The sequence below is a fragment of the Scomber japonicus genome, chromosome 23, assembly GCF_027409825.1.
Source record: "Scomber japonicus isolate fScoJap1 chromosome 23, fScoJap1.pri, whole genome shotgun sequence".
Taxonomy (NCBI): Eukaryota; Metazoa; Chordata; class Actinopteri; order Scombriformes; family Scombridae; genus Scomber; species Scomber japonicus.
The window spans coordinates 12,113,071-12,135,042 of NC_070600.1; the positions used below are offsets into that span (position 1 = coordinate 12,113,071).

The following is a 21,972-nucleotide window of genomic DNA, read 5'->3' on the forward strand; positions in this document are numbered from 1 at the left end:
TTAGTTTTAATTGGGTAAATCAATTGAGTAATTTCCGGACTACAACTAAATGAATTGCTTTAATTCAGTGAGAATAGAATTCAACATCTTGAACTATATAACTGAGTGAGGATGATGAATTTAGCAAATCAAAGGCAACTCATAGGAGACAAGTGATTCCTGTGCCAAACTGCATCATACCAGAAAGGTGTAGCAAGCCTCCATCAAATAATTCTAAACAACTGACAAAAGTAACCCCAACTTGTTTAATAAAGCATCCTTTGTGATCACAGGTTTCTTTCTTCGCATAGACACGATCACTTATCATAAATTCAGTTATGTCTCATACATTGTTTGAATTTAAATCCAAAGTCATTTAGTTTAATTGGCCCATTAAGTTTCAAGTACTCAGTTCAGTCCACTCATACAGCTGATTTATACAGAAACCTTGCTGTTATCAGTTTTAATAGGTGCTTATACACTCACCAGATCTTTATTAGGTACACCTGTCCAATCTAATGTAATCCAACACAACAGCTCTGTCATAAATTCTACCTTTTTTATATTGAGGTTTATTGGTTGTGGACTGAATATTTTTGCCCCCCTCATTTATGTTAATGGGGTGGACCAAATATTAGGAACATCATTCAATATGTACCCTAGCACGCCAGGATTATATTAGCATGCTCAGTTTGACGTCCAGGTGGTACAGGCCTTGTGTGCTCTGTTCAAGAAGGCGCAATGACACATTATGATGAGTGATACAGAGGAAGAGAGGAAATGAAAGAAAGACACAGACATGGATAGACTGATCAAGACAGAGTTGCAGAGCCCGAGGGTGACTCTTTGACCTCGGGGCTCTGACCCCTGAGTCACAGAGGAGAGGGAAAGAAGAGGATGAGAAATGACCTGTCCACAAGCCAAACTCATCCCACTCCTCCTCCTTCTTTTGAGTCTTCTTTATCATCATTATCATCATCCTCATATGTGCATTTCCGTCTGTGGCCTGTGAGAATATGAGCAACGGGAAGTGATTTTTGCCCTTTAAGCTTTAGGATGAATGTTAAGCTGTGTGTGTGTGTATCTGTTTTTCTGTGAGGGCATCTCTTTGGATAATATTGCTGCCAGAGAAATGTCTTCTACCACACTGCACAGTACAGCCTTGCAGCATAGCCTTAAACTAAACTAATTTCCTCAGACTTCAGAAACACAACATATTCAGTATTTATGCTACAAACAGGTATGAAACAGTGATTTTCCTCTTCATTAAAAAAAAGGTTAAAAGTTCAGTTAAATGATGCATGGTGATCATGTAAACCTGCAATCCAAAGGCAGTGATGAATTTCTAACGCGAATGTCTAAGCAATTTATTCCATTTAGCGCTCAGTGACATTCTAGTTGCTGAAATATGGAGATGTTGACATTTTGCACACAGCAGCTAGTTTTATGTATGTGTGTGTGTCTGTTTTCTGTGTGGGACTGTACTTTGGGGAGTCATATGTGTTGTCTACTGATTTAAAAAAAAAATCCCTTTTCATTTTTAACGCCAAGGCAGTTCATTTCTCTCTGCCTCTCTGGAGCTGTGACCCAGCTCCGACTTAACAGACAAGGATCAAAACTAGATGACAAATTAGATTACAAATGTTATATTTCCATGCCGCCTACATTCCTTTTCACAAGTTAGTTGTTTTGTATTCATCTTTGTTTACGGTGATAGACACTATCCTGTCCTAAACGTCTTCTTTATTTCTGCTTGTTCTTTTCGGTTTCCATCATTTGTCTCCCTTTCTCTTTTTGTCACTCATTACCTTTTAAACAAAAGTCCCACTTACAAGCAGCCTTACCAGGTATCACTGTCTCTCTCTCTCTGGGAGAAAATAGCCTGAGGTTCAGCAGAGCTTAATATGGGGTGGGGGTGGGCATTCTGCTGTAGCAGCATGGAGCATTACTCTAATTAATCTGAAGATGGGCTATTACATTTGCATAATATCACATTGCAATTTTCACAATCAGATAAGACAATTTAGCATGGATGCCCGTGGATTCCGTTGTGCTGCTCTCTTTTTCTCTCTCTGTTGTCTTCCCTCTCCAGCTAGTGAGAGAGAGATCCAATAGGACGTGTCGGCGTAATTAGCTGTATCCTGGGGTTGTATTAGCTTACTCACTCTGCCGAGCTCAGCTGGATACAATCTCATACTACTTTCTGCGTGTGTGTTCGGGACCATACTCTCCCTATGTCATCAGACGCTTTCTCTCCAGCTGAGTAGAGATGCTCTGAATCGAGCAGTGAGCTTGATGATTTGACCTTCAGTAGCCTCTGAAGACTGCAGCACCTGTGTATGTGCACGTATCTATGTGTCATTTACCTGACAGCACAGCAGCATACTGCCCCACCTCGAACTTCATTTCAGACTACTGGTAGAAGTCACTGTCATCCTTTGGCTATTTTGATTCAGTCAATGAATGAAAAATATGCCAGTTGATTTAAGAATTAAGTTAAATAAAATGAATTGTTAATAATAGTGGAGCTGTACTAAGATACTAGCTGTACTACTACTGTCTATTAGATATTGTAGCCATCTTCCTTGATTATACAAGCTCAAATATGAAGAGTAAATAAATAAATGCTGGCTAATGCTGATGTGACAGGACCACACACTCTGCAAGATGAAGGACATAACATTTAACACACATATTCTTGCTCCCCATGGTGCAGTTTACAAAAGCCCAGTAATGCCAACATGACTGTGTGTTTGTGTTTGTGACAGCTGTACACACCAATCTGTGATTCCTTGTTGCAGTATGCACTCACATAGAACTTGACCCATATGACACACTGATAACAAGGATGCTTCTTTCCACTAATATGGTGTGTGTTTGTGCATGCATGTGCCAGTTTGTGTGCAGATGAGTGCTCAGCGGAGTTGTGATTGTTCCAGCCGAGTGCATTCACATGGCATATGTTTACAGGCTAACACGTGGGATGCGCTTGTAATCAGTGGTTACTTTAGCTTGAGAGAGATGACGTGAACTCAGCCGGCACCAAATGACTCCACAAGGACTGTCTGGACATTTTTTCTAGAAAATAAGAACCTTAAAATGAACAATAAGGACATGGATGTTGACAGCTCCCATGCTTAGAAAACCTAGAATAACGTAATAAAGCGAGCTGTAGTTTATACGGCAGTGTACAGTTATACAGCTGCTGTATCTTTGTAAGTTCTTGAACATCAGAGAAGGTAAATAATAACCTGGAATGACAAGTGCACAAGCTTAAAGTTGTTTAAGTTACAAGGACTGAAATCAACTTTGTTTTGACTTCTCCTCCTGCCAAACTGTCTGTGCTGGCAGGATGAAGAGCTATCCAACAGGCAAGCCTCTTGTGATCTATGATTTATGTACTGTAGTTTGGATGTTTAACTGCGATAATGTCAGCAAACTTAGTAGAAAAATGCAACAAAGTAAACTCTCCATTGTGGTCCAGATTAAATATTTGTGTCTGTGTACTTAATCTTTCTTTTTTTATGGACTAATCTGTTATATATGGGTTAGAAGATATACACAGTTTTAGATCTTGTGTACAAGTTTGTGTACACTTCTCACTTTATTACTGTGAAATATGTGAAGACCCTTTTTAGTGACCACGTGGTCTACATAAATCAATGAAATGAATCAAAACACAGTATTTGAGTGACCCTTTTCTTCTTTGTAAATATCTATAGTGTGGATCCAGACTTCTTCGCCCTGTTGATCACCTGAAATCTGGACAAAAGGTTTTTTCACTGCTACACATCCTAACATGGACAGGAATAGGAAGTGGGTGCCGGGCACCGGAGCTGTGCTATTGATACTCTTCAGTCACATGACTTCAGCGTTGGAAGTGCCTCTTGATCGTAAGTATTGTCCTTATCAATATCACAGGGAATTTTACATTAAATTCATTCTATACCAATTATTCTTATTAATGTGTTAACACTTCATGCTCTATGCTAATGGAATCTGATCTATTGGAATTGATCTATTCAATGCTTTCATATTGTGGGGTGTGATGAACATTATAGTCCCTATGGTCTGCTAGATGGGCTTTAGACTAGCTGCAGGAGGATGCAGCAGTTTACTGGGAATATGTGATTTTCTCATGTTTCATCTTTGCATGTTTCAGCATGGGATTGAGTTTGCGGTTTTCAGTTATGATATGCAGTATAATTTCGAAAGGAACTCGCTCTACCTGTATTTCGCACATCACGTGTGAAATTGAATAACTTCAACTACTTTTTTGGCATTGATTGCACCTGCCTGACAAATCTGAAACTAATGATATATTCTTTAAAATGTTGAAAAACTCCTCTATGCCAAACTTTGGGCAGGCTCAACAAAATGCTTCAAAGTACTTGAAAAGTGCAACTATTTCACCTGAACCTGTGGTTTACTCCCTGCAAAAACTAACACCTTTCCTTAATATTCTGTTACTGTGGTTCGGCGTGTCATGGTGGACAAAAAGCTAAAGTACTGGAAGGATGTAAGTTGGCTCTAGTGTGGAGTTTTTGCTCTTAAAACTTGTTTTAACATGTTTTTGTGTGGGTTTAAGTAATGTTAGATGTGCATGCAATTATCTCAACACAGTGTTAACGCATGAAGTGACTTGCTTGTTTTGGAGTGGCGCTTGTGTCAGTTCGTGAAATGGTAAGTTGTTTGCCATTAGTTCAGGGCTCTGTTTGAGAGTGTTTCAGCCCCAGATGGTGTTCCACTTGATTGTTAAGTTTGACCAATTGTGAATCCTTGTTGCATGCATATCCTTGCTTGGATATCTCTAAGCTCCAGTACACTTTGTTTACATTGCACTATATGTGAACTATGCTTCTATTCGTGTTTTTCCAGTGCCCCAACCCCCCACCATAACGCTACAGTCCCCAAAGGATTACATCTTTGACCCACGGGAGAACATCGTCATCAACTGTGAGGCCAAGGGGAAGCCTCATCCCAGGTGAGAAAAATCAACTCAAACCTGTTGTCTAGCTTGTTTATCAGAACATGTTCAATGATAGGCCAAAACTGTGCAAGATGACACCTGTTAAATATTATTCCAGTATATTTCACTGATGTACTTGAGAGACAAAAGTGTTGAAAATATGCTGAAGATAAACACCACTTGACAGCTTACTGAGAGTTTTAGTAGTCAAGAAGAGCAAACCGACCTCTTGGCAGTTTTATCGTCCTCTTTGTGAAATTATAGATCTGTTGTTGAGGGCAACTTAACCTGGAGCATTCTGGAAATATGAATCACCATTGCGACTGTTGTCATGGGGACCAGTTGGCTGAGAAACACACCTGGCAGAGTGAATTAGACACAGTTGTAGTTGATTAGTTAGAATCAGTCAAAACTCCCCTCTGCTATGAAATCAGTGATTCAAATCAGTCTACATGGCTCTTAACGATGTACTGTTTTTTTTTGTTTGCTTTTCTTGATCCTAGCTTTTCATGGACACGAAATGGGACCCACTTTGATGTTGAGAAAGACTCCAAAGTTCTGATGAAGCCCGGTTCAGGAACTCTGGTCATTGACATCAGTGGGGAAAAGGCTGAGGCTTACGAGGGAACATACCAATGTACAGCTCACAACGAGCATGGCACAGCTGTATCCAACAACATTGTCATTAGGCAGTCCAGTAAGACTTTTGTTATTAACACCTCATTTACATTATATCCAATGGTTTAAAAAAAGATATCTAATGTCTTGAACTGCAGCTACAGTATAATGCATTTTTGTTATTGAACTCTTCAAACAACAAAATGCTGACTCCTGGTTTCTACTTTTCCAACTGCTGTCTTCTCACTTTTATGAGAATAAGTTGGGTTTGTTCACACTATACTAAGTTCTTGGAAGCCTTCAAAGCCTTTGTTTGATGTTTGTGACTCTCAGGGTCCCCCTTGTGGTCGAAAGAGAGAAATGAGGCCATCACAGTGCAGATGGGGATTTCCCTCGTGCTGCAGTGCCGACCCCCTGCCGGGCTGCCCCCACCCGTCATATTTTGGATGGACAATAGTGAGTCATTTCTATATATATATATATATATATGTCTACAAGAAAAGGGCCTATGTTCCATCCGATAGGACAACACAAGACACATTTTGTTCCTTTTGGGTATTAGAGTGCATATGATGGAGATGATGAGATAAGATGATTTTTAATAGAACTATTAGTTACTTGGCTTCATTGTTGATTCTTGGAACATTAAGTTGATTTTATGGTAAATTAAATCCCAATGGCTCTACTAACTTACTTGAATTTGCTTGTATGCCAATTCTTTGGGTTTCCATTTCTGTCCTCTTTCTTTTTCTTTCATCATTCAGATTTCCAGAAGCTTCCGCTGGATTTAAGAGTGTCCCAGGCACTGAACGGAGACTTGTACTTCTCCAATGTTCTCCCAGAAGACACCAGGAGTGACTATATTTGCTATGCCCGCTTCCCCCATACACAAACTATCCAGCAGAAACAGCCCATCTCAGTCACCGTGCTGGAGAGTAAGTAAAGACACTCAGCAGCTTGAATAGAAACTCCTCAGTTGATTAGATTTTTTTTTTTTACTTCAGATAATATAACTCACTTTCAGTAATTTCTCATGATTAATGCTAAACTAACATTTTCCATTTTATAGTCACTCTTACAGTATTTCACAGATGTTTTTAAAACAGGATTATGTTGTGTAGTTAAATAACTAAATTGCTTATATAAAACTGTCTTAGCCTTAGATTAATTGTTGTTGCTGCTCTTCCTGCTTTCTACCTTTCCTTAGCTTTTGGGCTTCTAGCAGTATTTTACAATGGCCATATCTCAATGTCACAGTAGTGTAACATAACATTACTTACTTTTTAAATAAATATTTGCAGAAACACATTTTTCAATGGAAAAGCTAATGTATTTTTAATTCACTGGGAGAAATAGCCATTGTAAATGATAGAATTTGTTTTCTCTTGCATGCTTATACTTTTTTGTTACATTACAGTGGATACAATGAATGAGACTCTGGCTGCTTTATACAATGTCACTGATTTCTATAGTGGTGAGTGCTGCTGGTTTATTCCCGTTCAGTCCACTCAGTGTAAACCCAGCCCTGTTCTTACTCCTTGGTCTAATCATACCTGGCATACACGCTCACCTACAACTCAGCCTCAATCCCCAATCCCCAGTGTGAATATATTAACATAAAATCCTCATCTGGTTTCCCTTTTTTCATCAAGGGTTAGCTTTTTGTAGGTTATTTAAAATAAGGGTTCAGTATAAAGGGTCATATAACTAAACTGGCTCAACTATAATGCATGATACAATATTACATGTATGTGTGATAGACTAGCATGTTCTAAAAAAACAACTTTGACCACACATAGCATTAAATGTCAGTCAACTGTATCTCCCCTGAAATGATAAATCCATGTACGGTATAATTGAATCACAAATTCATCATCTGCTCCATCAAGCACGCCCATAATGATAACCCAAGATGGCCAGATATTAAGCACGCCTCAAAGCTTGGCATGATGGCATTGGTCTTCTTCCACTCTCTGAAGTGGAGGATGTTCATTTGACATCTATTTTCTGATGTTTCTGATAAATTAATGAAAAGGAGATGTTGCTCCTTCCATAAGGAACTTCTGAGAGGTGATGTGCGTTCGTACTGTACTGTATGTGCGGCTGGGGGAGGTTGTTCTCTTTGAGGAACTGCTATCTTGTCATAGCAACAAACTGATAGCTACCCCTTTCAGGGAGATTCCACGTGCTCTGTATTTTCTCTTAGATACTACTCATACCATACAGTAAGTGAAGGGTCTTTCTATTATATTGTGTATGGTAACCACTCACTCATCTTCCTTCCTCTCTGCTCCCTTTAACAGATTATTTCATTTATGACTATATTTGACTCTGTCCTTAAATAGAATATGGTCCTCAGAGGTCATGGCTTTACTTCTTAAACTCTTACGGGGTAACACTGTAGCAACAGCAGTTCTGATTTGGTGTTGTGTCTTCATATGTTCAGACAGCCCAGTGGGGGAGCGCCATCCTGGTTTCATGACACCTCTGGGTACAACCAGCACCAAGATGGTTCTGAAAGGGGAGACTCTGGAGCTGGAATGCATCGCTGAGGGCTTGTAAGTTGACATTGTTGTGTTTAGTTTTCATAAGTTATAGGAAAAAGTAATTACTTATAGTGTAATTTAACTTCTGGCAGTGCTCTGGTTATTACAGTTGCTGATTTAAATACAATCAAAGCACCCTTTCTTGTACATATGGCATGCTGTTATGCCCCATGACTGCTAGATTAGCTTATGATATTCATAGAATTGTTTTGTTTATATTACATAACAATGTGCTTAATAAGAAATTGCAAGCTCATCAATAAATCTTAAAATAGTACTGTGCAAAATACAGAAATAGCACACAAAACCATGCTGTTATAATTGTTTTCACAACAGGCCCACTCCAGAGATGACCTGGCAGAAGGACGGAGGTGAGCTGCCGAGCAGCAGGATAACCTTCCATAATTTCCAAAAAACGCTGAAGATTTCTGATGTGAATGAAGCTGATGGTGGCGACTACCGCTGTACAGCCAAAAATAAACTGGGCACTGCAAACCACATCATCAAGGTCACTGTCAAAGGTATGCACTTCAAATCAGCCTTTTTCACTCTAGTGGTAACCTGGTGTCAATTCCTTTTATGTTTACATAAAAGCGTTATTTTGGAGTTTAAGGTTTAATTCAAGTTTAATCACCAGTATAAATATAGTCTTGTTTTGGTCTGCTGATGTGTTGAGACTCAAACCTGTAGACCTAGGTGTTGGTTCACAGTGGGATTAGTCGTAGTACCAACACATTACAAATACACAGTTATTAGATTAAGGGTTAATGGGTTTTTTAGTGAATCAGCTTTAACTACCTTAAAACTTATCTTGCACAATCTACAGTGCAGTTACATTGATTCAAATATTTCTGCATTCTTAAATCAAGTAGCAAACAGCTAGCAAAGTTGCCTTTTCTTTTTTTGCTTTAAGAGAAAACCAGTTTTCTTTGTACCATTCTTAAGAATTTCACTCTTCTCATCTTCATTCTTGTTCATTGTCTCCAGCGTCCCCTTTCTGGGTCAGTGCTCCCAGGAACCTGATCCTCGCTCCAAATGAGACTGGCATCCTGACTTGTCGAGTCGGTGGAGAACCCAAACCGAAGATTAGTTGGTTTGTCAATGGAGTCTCCATAGAAAGTGAGTAGAATAAAACATACTTCATTGCTGATTGCAGAATTCCACTGGTGCAGTTCAAAACCTCAAACTACAAAAATAGATGGTTTAAATGTCATTTGGACTAAACATCCTGTCTCTGGTCATACGATAGATGCACCTGAGGACCTCAGCCGCAAGGTGGAGGATGACACTGTTATACTCAGCAATGTGCAGCCAGGGTCCAGTGCTGTCTACCAGTGTAACGCATCCAATGAATTTGGCTACCTGATGGCTAATGCTTTTGTCAATGTTCTTGGTAAGTAAAAACATCAATTACAAATGGCCTTTTAAAATTGATTTTTTACAGGTATTCACTATGTGGATAAAAAGCAGTTTGGCAAATTACGAGCGTGCTCAATCCAGCATCATTTCAACTTTCTATTTAATCCAGCAGTCTGTTTAGCTGGAAATGTATGAATATACAGGCCAGACAGCACTGATCAAGATACTGTTGCAATTCTTCTCATAGCTGAACCACCAAGGGTACTCACTCCACCCAACAGAGTGTACCAGGTCATCACCAACAGCCCTGCCTTACTACACTGTGCCTCCTTTGGTTCACCAATACCAACTATCACATGGTAAGAGTGATATGACTCTGAATCCATTTTTTCTTTGTATAATGAGTTTCAAAACCATGTTGGACCATGTTGGACCATGTTTTTTAATGCTGCATTTTGAACAAATGGTTATCAGATAATGACTTTGTTAAAAAATAAAACTACTGTCTTGTTTGCGGTTTCCATGCAGGTTCAAAGACATTCAGACCAGCATTAAAAATGATGACCCATATGTGATTCATGAGAATGGTACTTTGGAGATCCATGTGGCCCAGCCACTTAACAGTGGAAAGTACACCTGCATTGCCACCAACAACTTAGGCATCAAAGAGAACCATGTCTACCTGGAGGTTAAAGGTCAGATATGGACCATTCACAACCTATTTCACCAGTTAGGGTAACCATGAATACATGTCTGTGCTGAAGCACCGTACTAAAATGGGGGATATTGACAAAAACTAAATAAGTAGATGTATTAAAAAGCATAGAATTGATTACTAACCACTACAGTTGAAAGTGATATTCATACACAATTAGTATCAAATAAACTTTCAATTGGCAAGAATCCCATTTGCTTCAGCTCATGAAAGACATGTTAGGTTTCTTGGGGCATTAGGCCATCATGTGGCTATCCATATAAATGATTTATTAATACTTTCTCTTCCAGAACCTACTCGAATCCTGAAGCAGCCAGAGTACAAGGTGGTGCAGAGAGGCATGAGCGCTGAGTTTGAGTGTAAAGTCAAACACGACCCATCCCTCATTCCAACAATGATCTGGCTCAAAGACAATGGGGAGCTGCCTGATGATGAGAGGTACAATGTCCAAGAGCTTTGACTCATATTTTGAATCAGAGATGAACTTGTTATTTACACTAAAAACATGAAAGGAATACTGAGGATAACTCTTTTATCAGGTTTGAGGTGGACACAGACAGTCTTATTATCAAGGATGTGATAGAGGAGGATGAGGGCACTTACACCTGCATCATGAACACAACCCTGGACCAGGACTCAGCCAGTGCCATGCTGACTGTTGTTGGTATGTTCACACCTTATGTGCAAAGGTGTTTTGTGCACTTAGCCTTTTGACATTTTGTGTCTCTTTTACAGAAATAGTGTAACATGGTAAATTATCTCAACCTACAGCCAAATATATTAATATTTCAAACTCAGCACTGACTGCATTTTTCTCCTTTCATTCTGTTCTAAATTGTCAGATTGAAAACACTCTTGTGGTATTTCTAGTAGATTGACCACAGCAGGCATCAGTTCTATTTTAACTTTAAGTCACATCACCAGAATATTTTTCCTGCTTTTCTGCTTTTTCTGCTGCTTTTCTGTCACTAATACTAACCTCCTCTTGTACTCTACTCTTGCTTCGTGCTGTCTCAGAGGCTACTCCTACTCCAGCTATTGTCTACGGTAAACAAACGCTGTCCACAGTGTAGCATTTTGTAACTTTAATTTTTCTTCACACGGCCATTAATTCTGTAGATCCCGTAGCTTCTATTTTGTCAAATATTTATTTTATCTTTTCTACCTATGATACTAGTTAAGTTTTGTTTCATGTACAGATATTTCATATATATTTGTTTCATCTATGGAATTTTAAAAGTTTTATTTCATTGTTAAATACACCGGCCCTGCACATTCACACAGGTGTTTTCACTTAATCCACCTGATTAGACATATTGGGCTCTGTCCAGCTTTAATTTGAGGTCTGATCATCCAGAAGTGTTTGATAGCACAAAATAACACTACACTATAAAAGTCTAATACTATAAAGGTCTATTATTGAAGAAAGATATCATTGGATGATTTGCCCACAATGGTTACAAATAACTTTTACAGTCATTAAGTAAGTGTATAGGTTAAAAAAACAGCTTTAAGGCTATTTATGCACCAAAATGTTAAACACACTTGACTGTTGGTTTAGGTCATTATTGCAAATAGTTATTTATATGGATCAAATACTGACAAGATAAGCCAATATTGTGCTCAAAAGTTTCAGTCTGCATCAAAGTAGTAGATTTATTGTGCAATCTCCTTTACTGTAGAAATATTTAATTAAGAAAACACTACAAAAACTTGAATGTCATGTATCACATCAGTAAGCACTAGATGTGATGGACAGCATACGAGCAGTTCTCATTTTTCTTTGGTCCTGAACTGCTTCTTCTGTTTCCAGAGCAACCTGACCCTCCGACTAAGCTGGAATTGACTGACCAGACAGAGAGGACTGTTCAGCTCAGCTGGATCCCTGGAGACGAAAACAACAGTCCCACACAGAGTATGCCATGTTTTAACGATGGTGCCCAGTTGTTTGGCAAGAACAAAAGCTCAATTTTTCAGCTGCTAAATTTAAAATTTGACATTTCTGCAGTTGCTGACGTCAGAAACACATTATGAATTATTCCACAATTTTAAAATGAGTTTATAAATTGTTATATTCTGTAAGGGAAATTGGTGGTTTGCATAACAACTCTCCAAAAACATAAATCATAAGTACGAAATGTCTGCCCTGTTTCTTTGGATTGAGGTTTACTTTTCCCTTATCTTCTTCAGAGTTTTTGATCCAATATGAGGATCTGCTACACCAGCCAGGTGTTTGGATCAACCTGACAGAGGTTGATGGTACAAGCACCAAGGCACACCTCAACCTCTCCCCGTATGTCTACTACACCTTCAGAGTACTGGCTGAGAATGAGGTGGGCTTCAGCCAGCCTAGCCAGGCATCACGCCAATACAGAACCAATCCTGCAGGTAAAGGTCATGGTCACCCTCCGGAAAAAAAAAAGATTATAGTAGAAATTTACTTCAAATATTCAAAACACTGAACCCTGATTCTTTGGTTTTACCAGCTCCTGATGAAAATCCATCAGATGTTCAGGGAGTAGGAACAGAGGCTGACAACTTGGTCATTTCGTGGACAGTAAGCAATATTTGATTGTTTTAGTTAACAACGAGCCTAATTCAAGTCTCATTTTGTACGTGAAGTTGTGCACATGGACTGCATGTAATAGTTACTTTTGTTCCTGAAGCCATTTTTAGATAAAAAAAAAAAAAAGAAAAGAAAAAACACGTTCAATCTTCCTTGGACTCTGGATCGAATACAGTGCACTCACATGCCTATACAAAATATATCCATCAGTATAAGTCCAAGCATTAGATTAAGATACTCTAATCCGATCCCTAATCCTAATTTTTTGTGCTGGAGTGTGCTTTTTTTCACCACATTCATCACAACCAAGTCACAATACTGCAGTTTTACTTTTCAGCAACTGATAACATTTTAAAAAGAAACTCTGTTTAGCCCCTTACAGGATTTCAGGCCAATGGGCCTGGTCTGGAGTACAAAGTGCACTGGAGACAGAAGGATGTGGATCAGGAGTGGTCCTCAAGGACTGTGGCCAACGTTTCCCAGTGTGTCGTGACAGAAACTCCCACCTACGTGCCCTTTGAGATCAAGGTTCAAGCTTCAAACGATTATGGCAATGGACCAGAGCCTGGAGTGGTGATTGGATACTCTGGAGAAGATGGTAAATTATTTTTTTGTAAAATACATATTTTTGTTTTGTAAAAAAATATTTTAAAAATAATAAGTCACTCATGGTCAAAACAAATGGAAATACAGTCAATGAAACAGACAAATGATAATGATTCAGATAAAGCAAATTCTGAGCAATTGTGTTTTCAGAGAGGGATGAAGGTCCACATATTCCTCTTTTGACTATTGAATCTGACCACTAAAAATGTTTTCATGAACATGCAGTAGGTCAGGGAGAGGTAAATGTATAGTGTCACATCATGATACGACTGTTTCTCTATAGATTTAGTAGTTTTGGAAGGCAGCATTCCATCACAGCATTGACTTTAAGCTAGGTCTTGTTTCTTGAACTGTTTCTCTTCCTCATTGCTCTGCAGCTCCTCTGTCTGCTCCTGACAGTGTGCAGGTCATCATTCACAACAGCACGGTAGCAGAAGTTCACTGGGAGCCTGTCGTTCCCACCTCAGTCAGAGGCAAACTACAGGGTTACAAGGTACAGTATGTTCTGGAACATAGTTATTTCTATTACAAACGTTATCTACATGTTTTCATTCTGTATACTTTTTGTGCATTATTGCTTGTGTACCTTCACGATATACATGAAAGATAACTCAGCAGTACTTTTCTCTTCAAATGCCACGTATTTCAGTATTTTTTACAGTGTGAAAGCACACTCTGTATGTACACACTGTAAAATGACTGATTATTTATCATTCATCCAGTGTGCAGTAAACACACACATCGCCTCTCAGGAAGTTGCACCTCCATCACAGAAATGTCAACATAAAAGTTTGAAGAAAAAGGCTATATAAAACACACCATAAATACAGTCAACAATATATAGAAATGAAAATTAATATATAAAATGACAATAATAATCTAATTTAGCAGATGAGTGAATGTACTCCAGTACAGCACCACCACCCACTTGGCCTCAATAATAAACACATCTAATTTTCCTAAAATTAGAATGACTTGGATTGCATTAGTTTGTATAGGTTTACCTAATAAAGCGGACAATGATTGCACGAGACAGATGAATGTGAACTCTTGCTGTGTTTCATACAGGTTTACTACCGTCGTGAAAGGGGTTTGGAGGAGACAGAAACAGAGGAGACAGAGCAGGAGGAGCAGGTTTTGACGTTCAGTGGGAACCGCACCGAGGGACGTCTGCCAGGCCTCCAGCCGTACAGCCTCTACAACGTCCGCATCAGAGTCCTTAATAACAAAGCAGAAGGGCCTCCTAGTGCTGACAAGACATTTGAGACACCTGAGGGAGGTGTGTATAAAGTTGACTTGACATAGTTGTCTTGCAGGCCTTCACGCATTTGAGAAATGAATAATGTTCTTGCCTTGGAAGTCTGTCCTCTTGCATGTTATGTAGGTGAATTCTTCTTCCACCATGTTTCTGCCAAACCCTCCTACAACTCTGGCACAGATTTTCAGATCATTTGGAATAAAGCTGGATTTTCTTCTTCATTACAAAGAAATGAATTGAGTTACATACCAACTCTGAACTCTAAATCATACAACTTAGTCATACTGGACTTCAAAACAACCCCCAAATGTTAAATAGATTACCACACTGTGTTTTAATGGCCACTACGAATACAGTACTATGATTGCTTCTCCCATGCACGCCATTTCTGTGACAAAACCCTATCAGTACTCAGAACTACCCAGAATTCCCCTTAGCCGCTACCTACAAAATCCTAGCAACCACTCAGAGCATCCAAAGAAAACCTCCTAAACAACTTAACAAACAGGCAGCAACAGTATAACCCAGCAACCACCTTGTAATGCCCCAGCCACAGCCTGCTCACCCCCATCTACAGTACTGTTGACTGCTGGTTCTGGTTTTGTTTTCAGTCCCAGGACGTCCTGCTTTTCTGAACGTCAATCCTAGTTTGGACTCCCTCACTCTGACATGGGGCGCACCACTGAGCATCAATGGACGCCTCTCTGGATACATACTAAAATACCAACCAGGTAGGCTTACCAGCTGCTTCACAGACTGCTTCAATGTTGTTTGTGAGGTATTTGTGCATAGGAAAAACTATATGTTTTGCACAATGAGTTTTCTCATAAACCACGATATCTCTCTTCCAAACTTCAGCTATTTCTTCTTTCACTTTCAACCTCTTTCTCTATTTTAATCATTCACTTTTCTCTCTTGTCCCAGTCTCTGCAGTAAACAGCACCAATGAACTGGGACCGCCCAAGGTCATGACCTTTTTCGCCAATGAGACCACCGTTACCCTGAGCAACCTGAACTCCAGCATGCTGTACAAATTTTATTTAAGTGCAAAGACGAACAAAGGCTCTGGTCCCATCATCACAGAAGAGGCCTTTACAATCATTGATACAAGTGAGTCTGTGTACATTAATTAACACTTTAACTTTATCCATAATGGAAAATAGGAAGAAAAGGTCACAGCCTTGTATCAGCAGGTTTAAATCACCCAAAATAAGGAGTGCAAGGATCAAAATCACAGCGCCCTGACAGATATTAGGGATGCCTGTGAGCTGAAAATGACAACCATGCGGCCTTACTGCATTACTCACTCAACATCTTATATCCCCTCTATCTCTGTTTCTCTTTTTTCTTCTCTCTGAAGCTCGTACTAAGCCCACTGTAGAGGCGGGCAAAGGTAACCCAAGTTTGCCAATGGAAGCACCTGCATGTTGTTCATACCATCAGATATTAGAAACAGAGTTTAGGATAGATTTGGTCTTCTTCTTTTTTTTTTTTAAACTTTTATTATCCGTGCATGTTGCTAAGTTAGCATGCTTGAAAACTTCCCATGTGGATAAATAGGTGACAGGCTTCCATGGCATCCACAAGCAACCAGACTTGTGTCCTATTCTGCTGCATTTACTGTAACATAATTTCATATATTTTATTTTAGTATATTAAAATTAGCCATACTTTACCTTCTTTAGATGGACATATTTCTCTAGAAACCTCATGCATGATGCTTGTGAATGTGTTTGTTTCACTTCAATACTAATAGCTTTTGTACCTGTGGATGCTTTAGACTGATGGATTGTGTATTCTAAATTAAGTGGAAATTGATTTGAAATAAATAATATGCATGTTGCAGTGCTTGAAGTTGGTCAATAGAATTTCAGGATTGAGAAGCTTTGCAGTCTATTCTAACCCAGCATGTCGGAAGCACCTTTCTCAACACTGGCTCTGCAGCTTGCTCTACTGTATGTTGTCTATTGCGCTGTGTATGTGTTGTCTCACTCTTGTCCATGTTCTTTCAGGCCCCACAGAGCCCCCTCACCCAACCTCCCCCATCACTCAGTCTCCGCATCCCCCGTTTCACAAGGGTACAAGCACTCCCCGTGTCCCCTACTATTTCCCTTGTTCTCTATCAAGAAATCAGTACTGCAAAAATGGTCCATCTCAACAAATGTGAAAATCTAGCACCAAAGAAGTTCTCAAAATGTTTATATTTTATTTATATTACATACTAAGATACAATACCACATGGTCTTCTATGCCCCCGGCTTTCTTCAGATGATGTTATTGAAGTATATTGTTTGAATGTTTTCACTTCAAGAAAAGTTAAAAGAAAAGTTTGTTTCTGTTGGATTTCTGACGCCTAACTTGCGCTGTAAATCCTTCTTGAGATGGGCATTTTTGTGGCAGTGTATGTAATCAATGTGTTTTCTATATTGTGGCAGGATCTGATGCTACACCTTCTTTTTTTGTCATGAAGCAAAAACTGTGTAGCCATATAATGTACAGTATAGCCTGAAGGCGTTCTTAAAATTGAATGATGGTTGAGACAACAAGCAGTCAAAAGCCAAATCCTTGAGGCTCTGAAGTTTTTTTTCATTCCTGACTTGAATTTGACTGCTGGAAGACGTCAAGTTACAGTAGCTGGTGAAATGTTTTCTTTTTTTAATTAATGAAATATTTGGGTATTCAACCTAAAATTCAAAAGAATGAATTGTAGTAGACTTTTAGATGCCAGCTGTATCCTACACACTGAAATGTTACCATGGAGATGTTTATTCCTTTTTATTTTTTATTTTTTGTAACTTTTGCTCCTTCGCAATATTTAAAAGGGTTTTCTATTCTATATTATGGTGTTTTTAGATAAGGAAATAAGGTTGCTTTGTAAAATTGGTGCATTTTTGAATTTAAAAAAAACCTTTTTTCTCTCTTATATGCTCAGCACCTCCTGTAGGGCCCCCATTTGGAACGGTTAACACATCTGTATCGGAGGACGGTGCAGTGATAAATTGGGAATACTTTGGACATCATAAGAATGTATATGTGGAATATATTGTAGAAAACAGTAAGGCTTCACTTTGTATTCGCAGTCACCTATACTATAGAGCTACCACTATATACTATGTAAAATGTTTTTAGCTCACAAAATCTCTATCTATTTTGTAACCTTCAAAACCAGTGTTAAAAGATCATCAATAATTACTTTTTCCCAAAACCTCTTTTCCCATGGATCTCAATCCTCTCCATTCGCAACTCTGATTTCAGGTAAAGAGGACTGGAAAAAGGAGTTGGTAAATGGTTCTCACTCACATATGATAAAAGGTTTAAAGCCGGCAACAATCTATAGGGTGCGTGTGGTAGCTAGAGACCCAGCTGACCCAACGGTTCACAGCACTGACGAGGTGTTGGTTACAGTGCCAGGTGAGGTGGCATGGCTCAGAATAGATGGTCTTTGTATTTATTTTTTGTCTCGTTTTTTTTCCCCCATTCACCGTCTGTACTGTCTCATCAGAGAAGCAGTGTAACATTCAGACATGAATACACAGTAACATAGTTTCCTAGTTAGTATACAAGCATGTTGGAAGTTGCCATCATGTTGGCCTGATGCATGTCATGTAAAATCATTACTAAAAGGTCCATTATTTTACTGTTTTATTGTGGCATTTGTTTTCTTTGTGCCTAAATAATCATTGTATATTAACCCATTAAAAAATTACATTTCAGTGTCTCCAGCCTCTGTTAATCTCTGCTGCTTTCAGTGTTTCTCAGCATGAAGAATACAGATTTCATCATTTTAGTAGCATGGAATGAGATTTGTACCAAAAATTATGCTGATCTTGTCTCTATTTTTCTCTCCCAACCTCTTTCTCGGTGTGTGTCCAGCTGTACCTAGCCGTCAGGTAGACATTGCCACCCAGGGCTGGTTTATTGGCCTGATGTGTGCCATAGCTCTCCTCATCTTGGTCCTCCTCATAGTATGCTTCATCAAGAGGAACAAGGGTGGCAAATATCCAGGTAATGCACACTTTATCAGTACCAGTATGTACAGAAATATCAATTGTTGGTCACATGAATGGATGAAAATTTGAAAAATGTGTAATCTACAGTGAAAGAGAAAGAAGATGCTCACCAAGACCCAGAGATCCAGCCAATGAAGGAGGATGATGGGACATTTGGAGAATACAGGTGAGAGAGAGAAGACATAACATTCCCAGAAGCTTACCATGTCTGTGCTAGAAGCATAGCATAGTGTGTGAGATTTATGTTTACTTCATTTCCACTCATTGTGTCTGACTTGACTGTTTGTATGTAGAACATTTTACGAGGCTGCAGAGACACTCTCCCCACCAGACTCCATTACCAAACACTCCATAGAGGCAAGGCAAAATCCACCTTACTCCGTGTTGACCCATGTAACGACCAACTCATCTGCAAACTGGCCAATCTAATCGACAAAAGCTTTCTACAATACACAATTTGCCCATTTTAACAAGTAATCTCATCTCCTGCTAAATCACAAATTGTGGGCTATTAACCATTTTGAAAGCTATCATAATATTTTTTTGTTCTTTAAAAAAAAAATCTGTTTTCATCTTTTCACCTCATACCGAAGATATTATGACTAAGGCTTCTCAGGAATTTAGAGGACTAAAAGTTTAATGTTGCTGTGATGGGTTTTTTTTAACACAATGTGTGAATGTCTTTGTGTTTTAAATGTTTCCATATGCATGCTTTGTTTTGTCCATGTCTAAAACAATAAGTGCATAAAAAGAATACACCCATTGTGGCCCGTGAATAGTTTTTCATGTGTCCTTCCATTTTTATCTTTGTTTTTTGGATGGGTTTAGGTCTATGGAGAGGTAAGATGAGATGTGGTTAAACAAGCATGCAATTCACATAACCTATAGTGTATACATAGTACATCTCAGGCTGACTAGAGGTTTGCCTTTGCTATGTTTCTGACTTAAGTGAAATGAAAGGCGCTGGTAAAAAAAAACGCACATCAACTGATCCGACTTACAGTCATCATAGACGATATAGTCACCACCATAACCACAGTTACAACATTATCACTAAAATTCAAAGCTTAAAATTAACTGCTTCTAACTCTACTCTGGCTTCCTTCATTTTCTTTTAAACACAAATGCATTGAGCTTGAAAATATAGTTGAAATGTATGATCTGGACTATAGAGCTTGCACAGTAGAGAACAGGAGGGTTTAAATGGATGAAACATACAGAAAGGATGGTAACAGACTTTATCTTAGGAAAATGAGACTGTTTGTTTGCATTTTTGATTCATGCATGGAAAGCATATTGACTGAAGAGATTTCAGAAATTGCATTCAAATGCAGGTACAGTATTGCAAAGGCCTGAACAGCACGCGTTTGCAAATTTCCCTTTAGCAGTGGTTACTAACCTTGGATCTAATGACTGGCCTATACCACCACAGCACTAACACTATACATAATTATGTGCTATAGATGTACCTGAGCTGCTCCACTTTACAAGTACCATGAAGTATAATGTAGTAGGCTTTCTATTCTTATTGTGCATTGTGAGAACCCACTAATATAATGAGCAGTTGTGTTTATGTTTATATTAGGGTGATGATGGTGCAAGGGTCACAGAGGCCCTATCAGCACATTTATTGTGCACCTTAGCCAGACCAACATAATTCAATTACGTACACTATAAGCAGGCTACACTTGTGCAGTGGAAAAGCCAGATTACTAAGAGTGTCCTTTTAGGGTTTCTGACCACTGCAGAGGAAGATTAACAAACCCCAAACAAATCATGTTCTGGATAACCATTCCACTAATCTTCTCCACCCCTTACAGTGACACAGAGGACCACAAGCCACTGAAGGGTAGCCGGACGCCGTCCAATGGGACGGTGCGCCGTGACGAGAGTGATGACAGCCTGGTGGACTACGGGGAGGGCGGGGATGGACAGTTCAATGAGGATGGGTCCTTCATCGGTCAGTACAGCGGCAAGAAGGAGAAAGACACACATGAAGGAAACGAGAGTTCAGAGGCCCCGTCGCCTGTTAACGCCATGAACTCATTTGTCTAACAAAGGGCCTGGCTGCAACGGATTGCTATGGCCACTCCTTGTCACCTTTGCAATTGTGACCATGGGAGCTCATCTCTGTGGTGACAGTTGCTAAGGTGACAGTTGTTATAGACACCTTTCTTTACTATGGTGGCTGTCACTTAGGTGGCCATCACCATGGCTACCTGTCACCAAGACTGCTGACACACCCTCATCTCCACACCCGCCGCCCTGGACCCCCCCACCCCCACCTTCCAAAAGCCCTTGTCACACTGTGACCTCCTCCTGATCAACACACAGACACTCAACATGGCAAAGACGGACACCACATCCCCCATGACCACTGAAAGAAGGTGTAAAACAAGGGATGTGAGGACTCTGAGAAGAGGGAAGAAGAGAGAAAGCAATATAGAAAAGCAGAAGGAATGTACCAGATGTTTTACCACTCAGACTGAGCAGAGCAGAGTTAGGCTAAGTTTATGTGTGTTAGTGCCATTCGATATCCTTTGCAAACATATATATATTTTATCAAAGTACATGACCCGCAGGCAGGCAAATTAGCATTGAGTCACATTCATAAACATCTGCATGGAGTAAATCATTGTAAGCATTGTACCATGGTCAGATTTGCTATTTGTTGCAGAGGTAAGCTGCGTTTTCAGACTGTATACTGTATGGTGCACGCCTACTAGCAACTGGGTATGCCATTTTCTTTTTTCTTTTCCAGTGGTCCAAAAGTGTTATATGGCGTATGGTATATAGAAAAAGAAAAAAAAAAGCAGCACTGTCTTTCAGGACACTGCTGTGAAATGTGTGACTCAAAGTAGAAGATAGCATATGTCTTTTTGAGACAAATGAACTGTTTGTACATATGTAATAGAATAAGAAGAAAGCTATATTGACTATTTTAGGTCAAGGATGTCCATTTGTAGTTATTGGAAACCCGACTAGAAACACTTTGAACTCAACGTTCGGTCACTCCTTTATCTCACCAGCCAGCCAGAACTCCCACAATGATTTGAATCGGCCTGTTTTTAGCCTCATGTTTTCTCAAGCTTGATCTTTGCTTGCATTTTTCTCTTCCCTATCTGTTTCTTTGCACCGAGCCTATGCTTCTTGTTACCGAGCACTAACTGAAAACTAAAGTGTAGGTGTGATTGATCCAGTGTCATTGTCAAGTGCTTCCGCCCCCAAATTGTGGCCCCTGTGCAAGCCTTCCTTTTAGATCATCGTGGTATTGTCACTGCTTCCAGAACTATCCCAACCCATCCCCAACATTGTTTCCAATAGCATTTCCACTTATCTGCAGTGT

The 21,972-nt window shown here is 39.4% G+C and overlaps 1 protein-coding gene across 4 annotated transcripts in view; it reads left to right on the plus strand.

Moving 5' to 3' along the window:
• nrcama (neuronal cell adhesion molecule a) overlaps positions 1–21,028 on the plus strand; it is a 51,936-nt gene extending 30,908 nt beyond the window's left edge. Inside the window, exons 3-33 of one of the 4 annotated variants that reach the window (XM_053314100.1) lie at positions 3,702–3,872; positions 4,481–4,498; positions 4,858–4,963; positions 5,452–5,645; positions 5,900–6,022; positions 6,331–6,505; positions 8,017–8,124; positions 8,449–8,633; positions 9,100–9,231; positions 9,362–9,505; positions 9,719–9,830; positions 10,000–10,166; positions 10,477–10,624; positions 10,726–10,850; positions 11,204–11,233; positions 12,000–12,101; positions 12,377–12,574; positions 12,673–12,743; positions 13,125–13,350; positions 13,736–13,851; positions 14,427–14,637; positions 15,228–15,347; positions 15,550–15,726; positions 15,977–16,009; positions 16,629–16,694; positions 17,549–17,671; positions 17,872–18,027; positions 18,490–18,621; positions 18,714–18,792; positions 19,455–19,466; positions 20,447–21,028. In XM_053314100.1, the coding sequence (XP_053170075.1) occupies positions 3,779–3,872; positions 4,481–4,498; positions 4,858–4,963; positions 5,452–5,645; positions 5,900–6,022; positions 6,331–6,505; positions 8,017–8,124; positions 8,449–8,633; positions 9,100–9,231; positions 9,362–9,505; positions 9,719–9,830; positions 10,000–10,166; positions 10,477–10,624; positions 10,726–10,850; positions 11,204–11,233; positions 12,000–12,101; positions 12,377–12,574; positions 12,673–12,743; positions 13,125–13,350; positions 13,736–13,851; positions 14,427–14,637; positions 15,228–15,347; positions 15,550–15,726; positions 15,977–16,009; positions 16,629–16,694; positions 17,549–17,671; positions 17,872–18,027; positions 18,490–18,621; positions 18,714–18,792; positions 19,455–19,466; positions 20,447–20,681 (3,918 nt within the window). In that variant the 5' untranslated portion in view covers positions 3,702–3,778 and the 3' untranslated portion in view covers positions 20,682–21,028. Of the gene's footprint in view, positions 1–3,701; positions 3,873–4,480; positions 4,499–4,857; positions 4,964–5,451; positions 5,646–5,899; positions 6,023–6,330; positions 6,506–6,983; positions 7,045–8,016; positions 8,125–8,448; positions 8,634–9,099; positions 9,232–9,361; positions 9,506–9,718; positions 9,831–9,999; positions 10,167–10,476; positions 10,625–10,725; positions 10,851–11,203; positions 11,234–11,999; positions 12,102–12,376; positions 12,575–12,672; positions 12,744–13,124; positions 13,351–13,735; positions 13,852–14,426; positions 14,638–15,227; positions 15,348–15,549; positions 15,727–15,976; positions 16,010–16,628; positions 16,695–17,548; positions 17,672–17,871; positions 18,028–18,489; positions 18,622–18,713; positions 18,793–19,454; positions 19,467–20,446 lie in introns of those variants that run through there. The other 3 variants (XM_053314103.1, XM_053314102.1, XM_053314101.1) reach the window with 3 other exon arrangements.
• Positions 21,029–21,972: the final 944 nt, after the last annotated feature.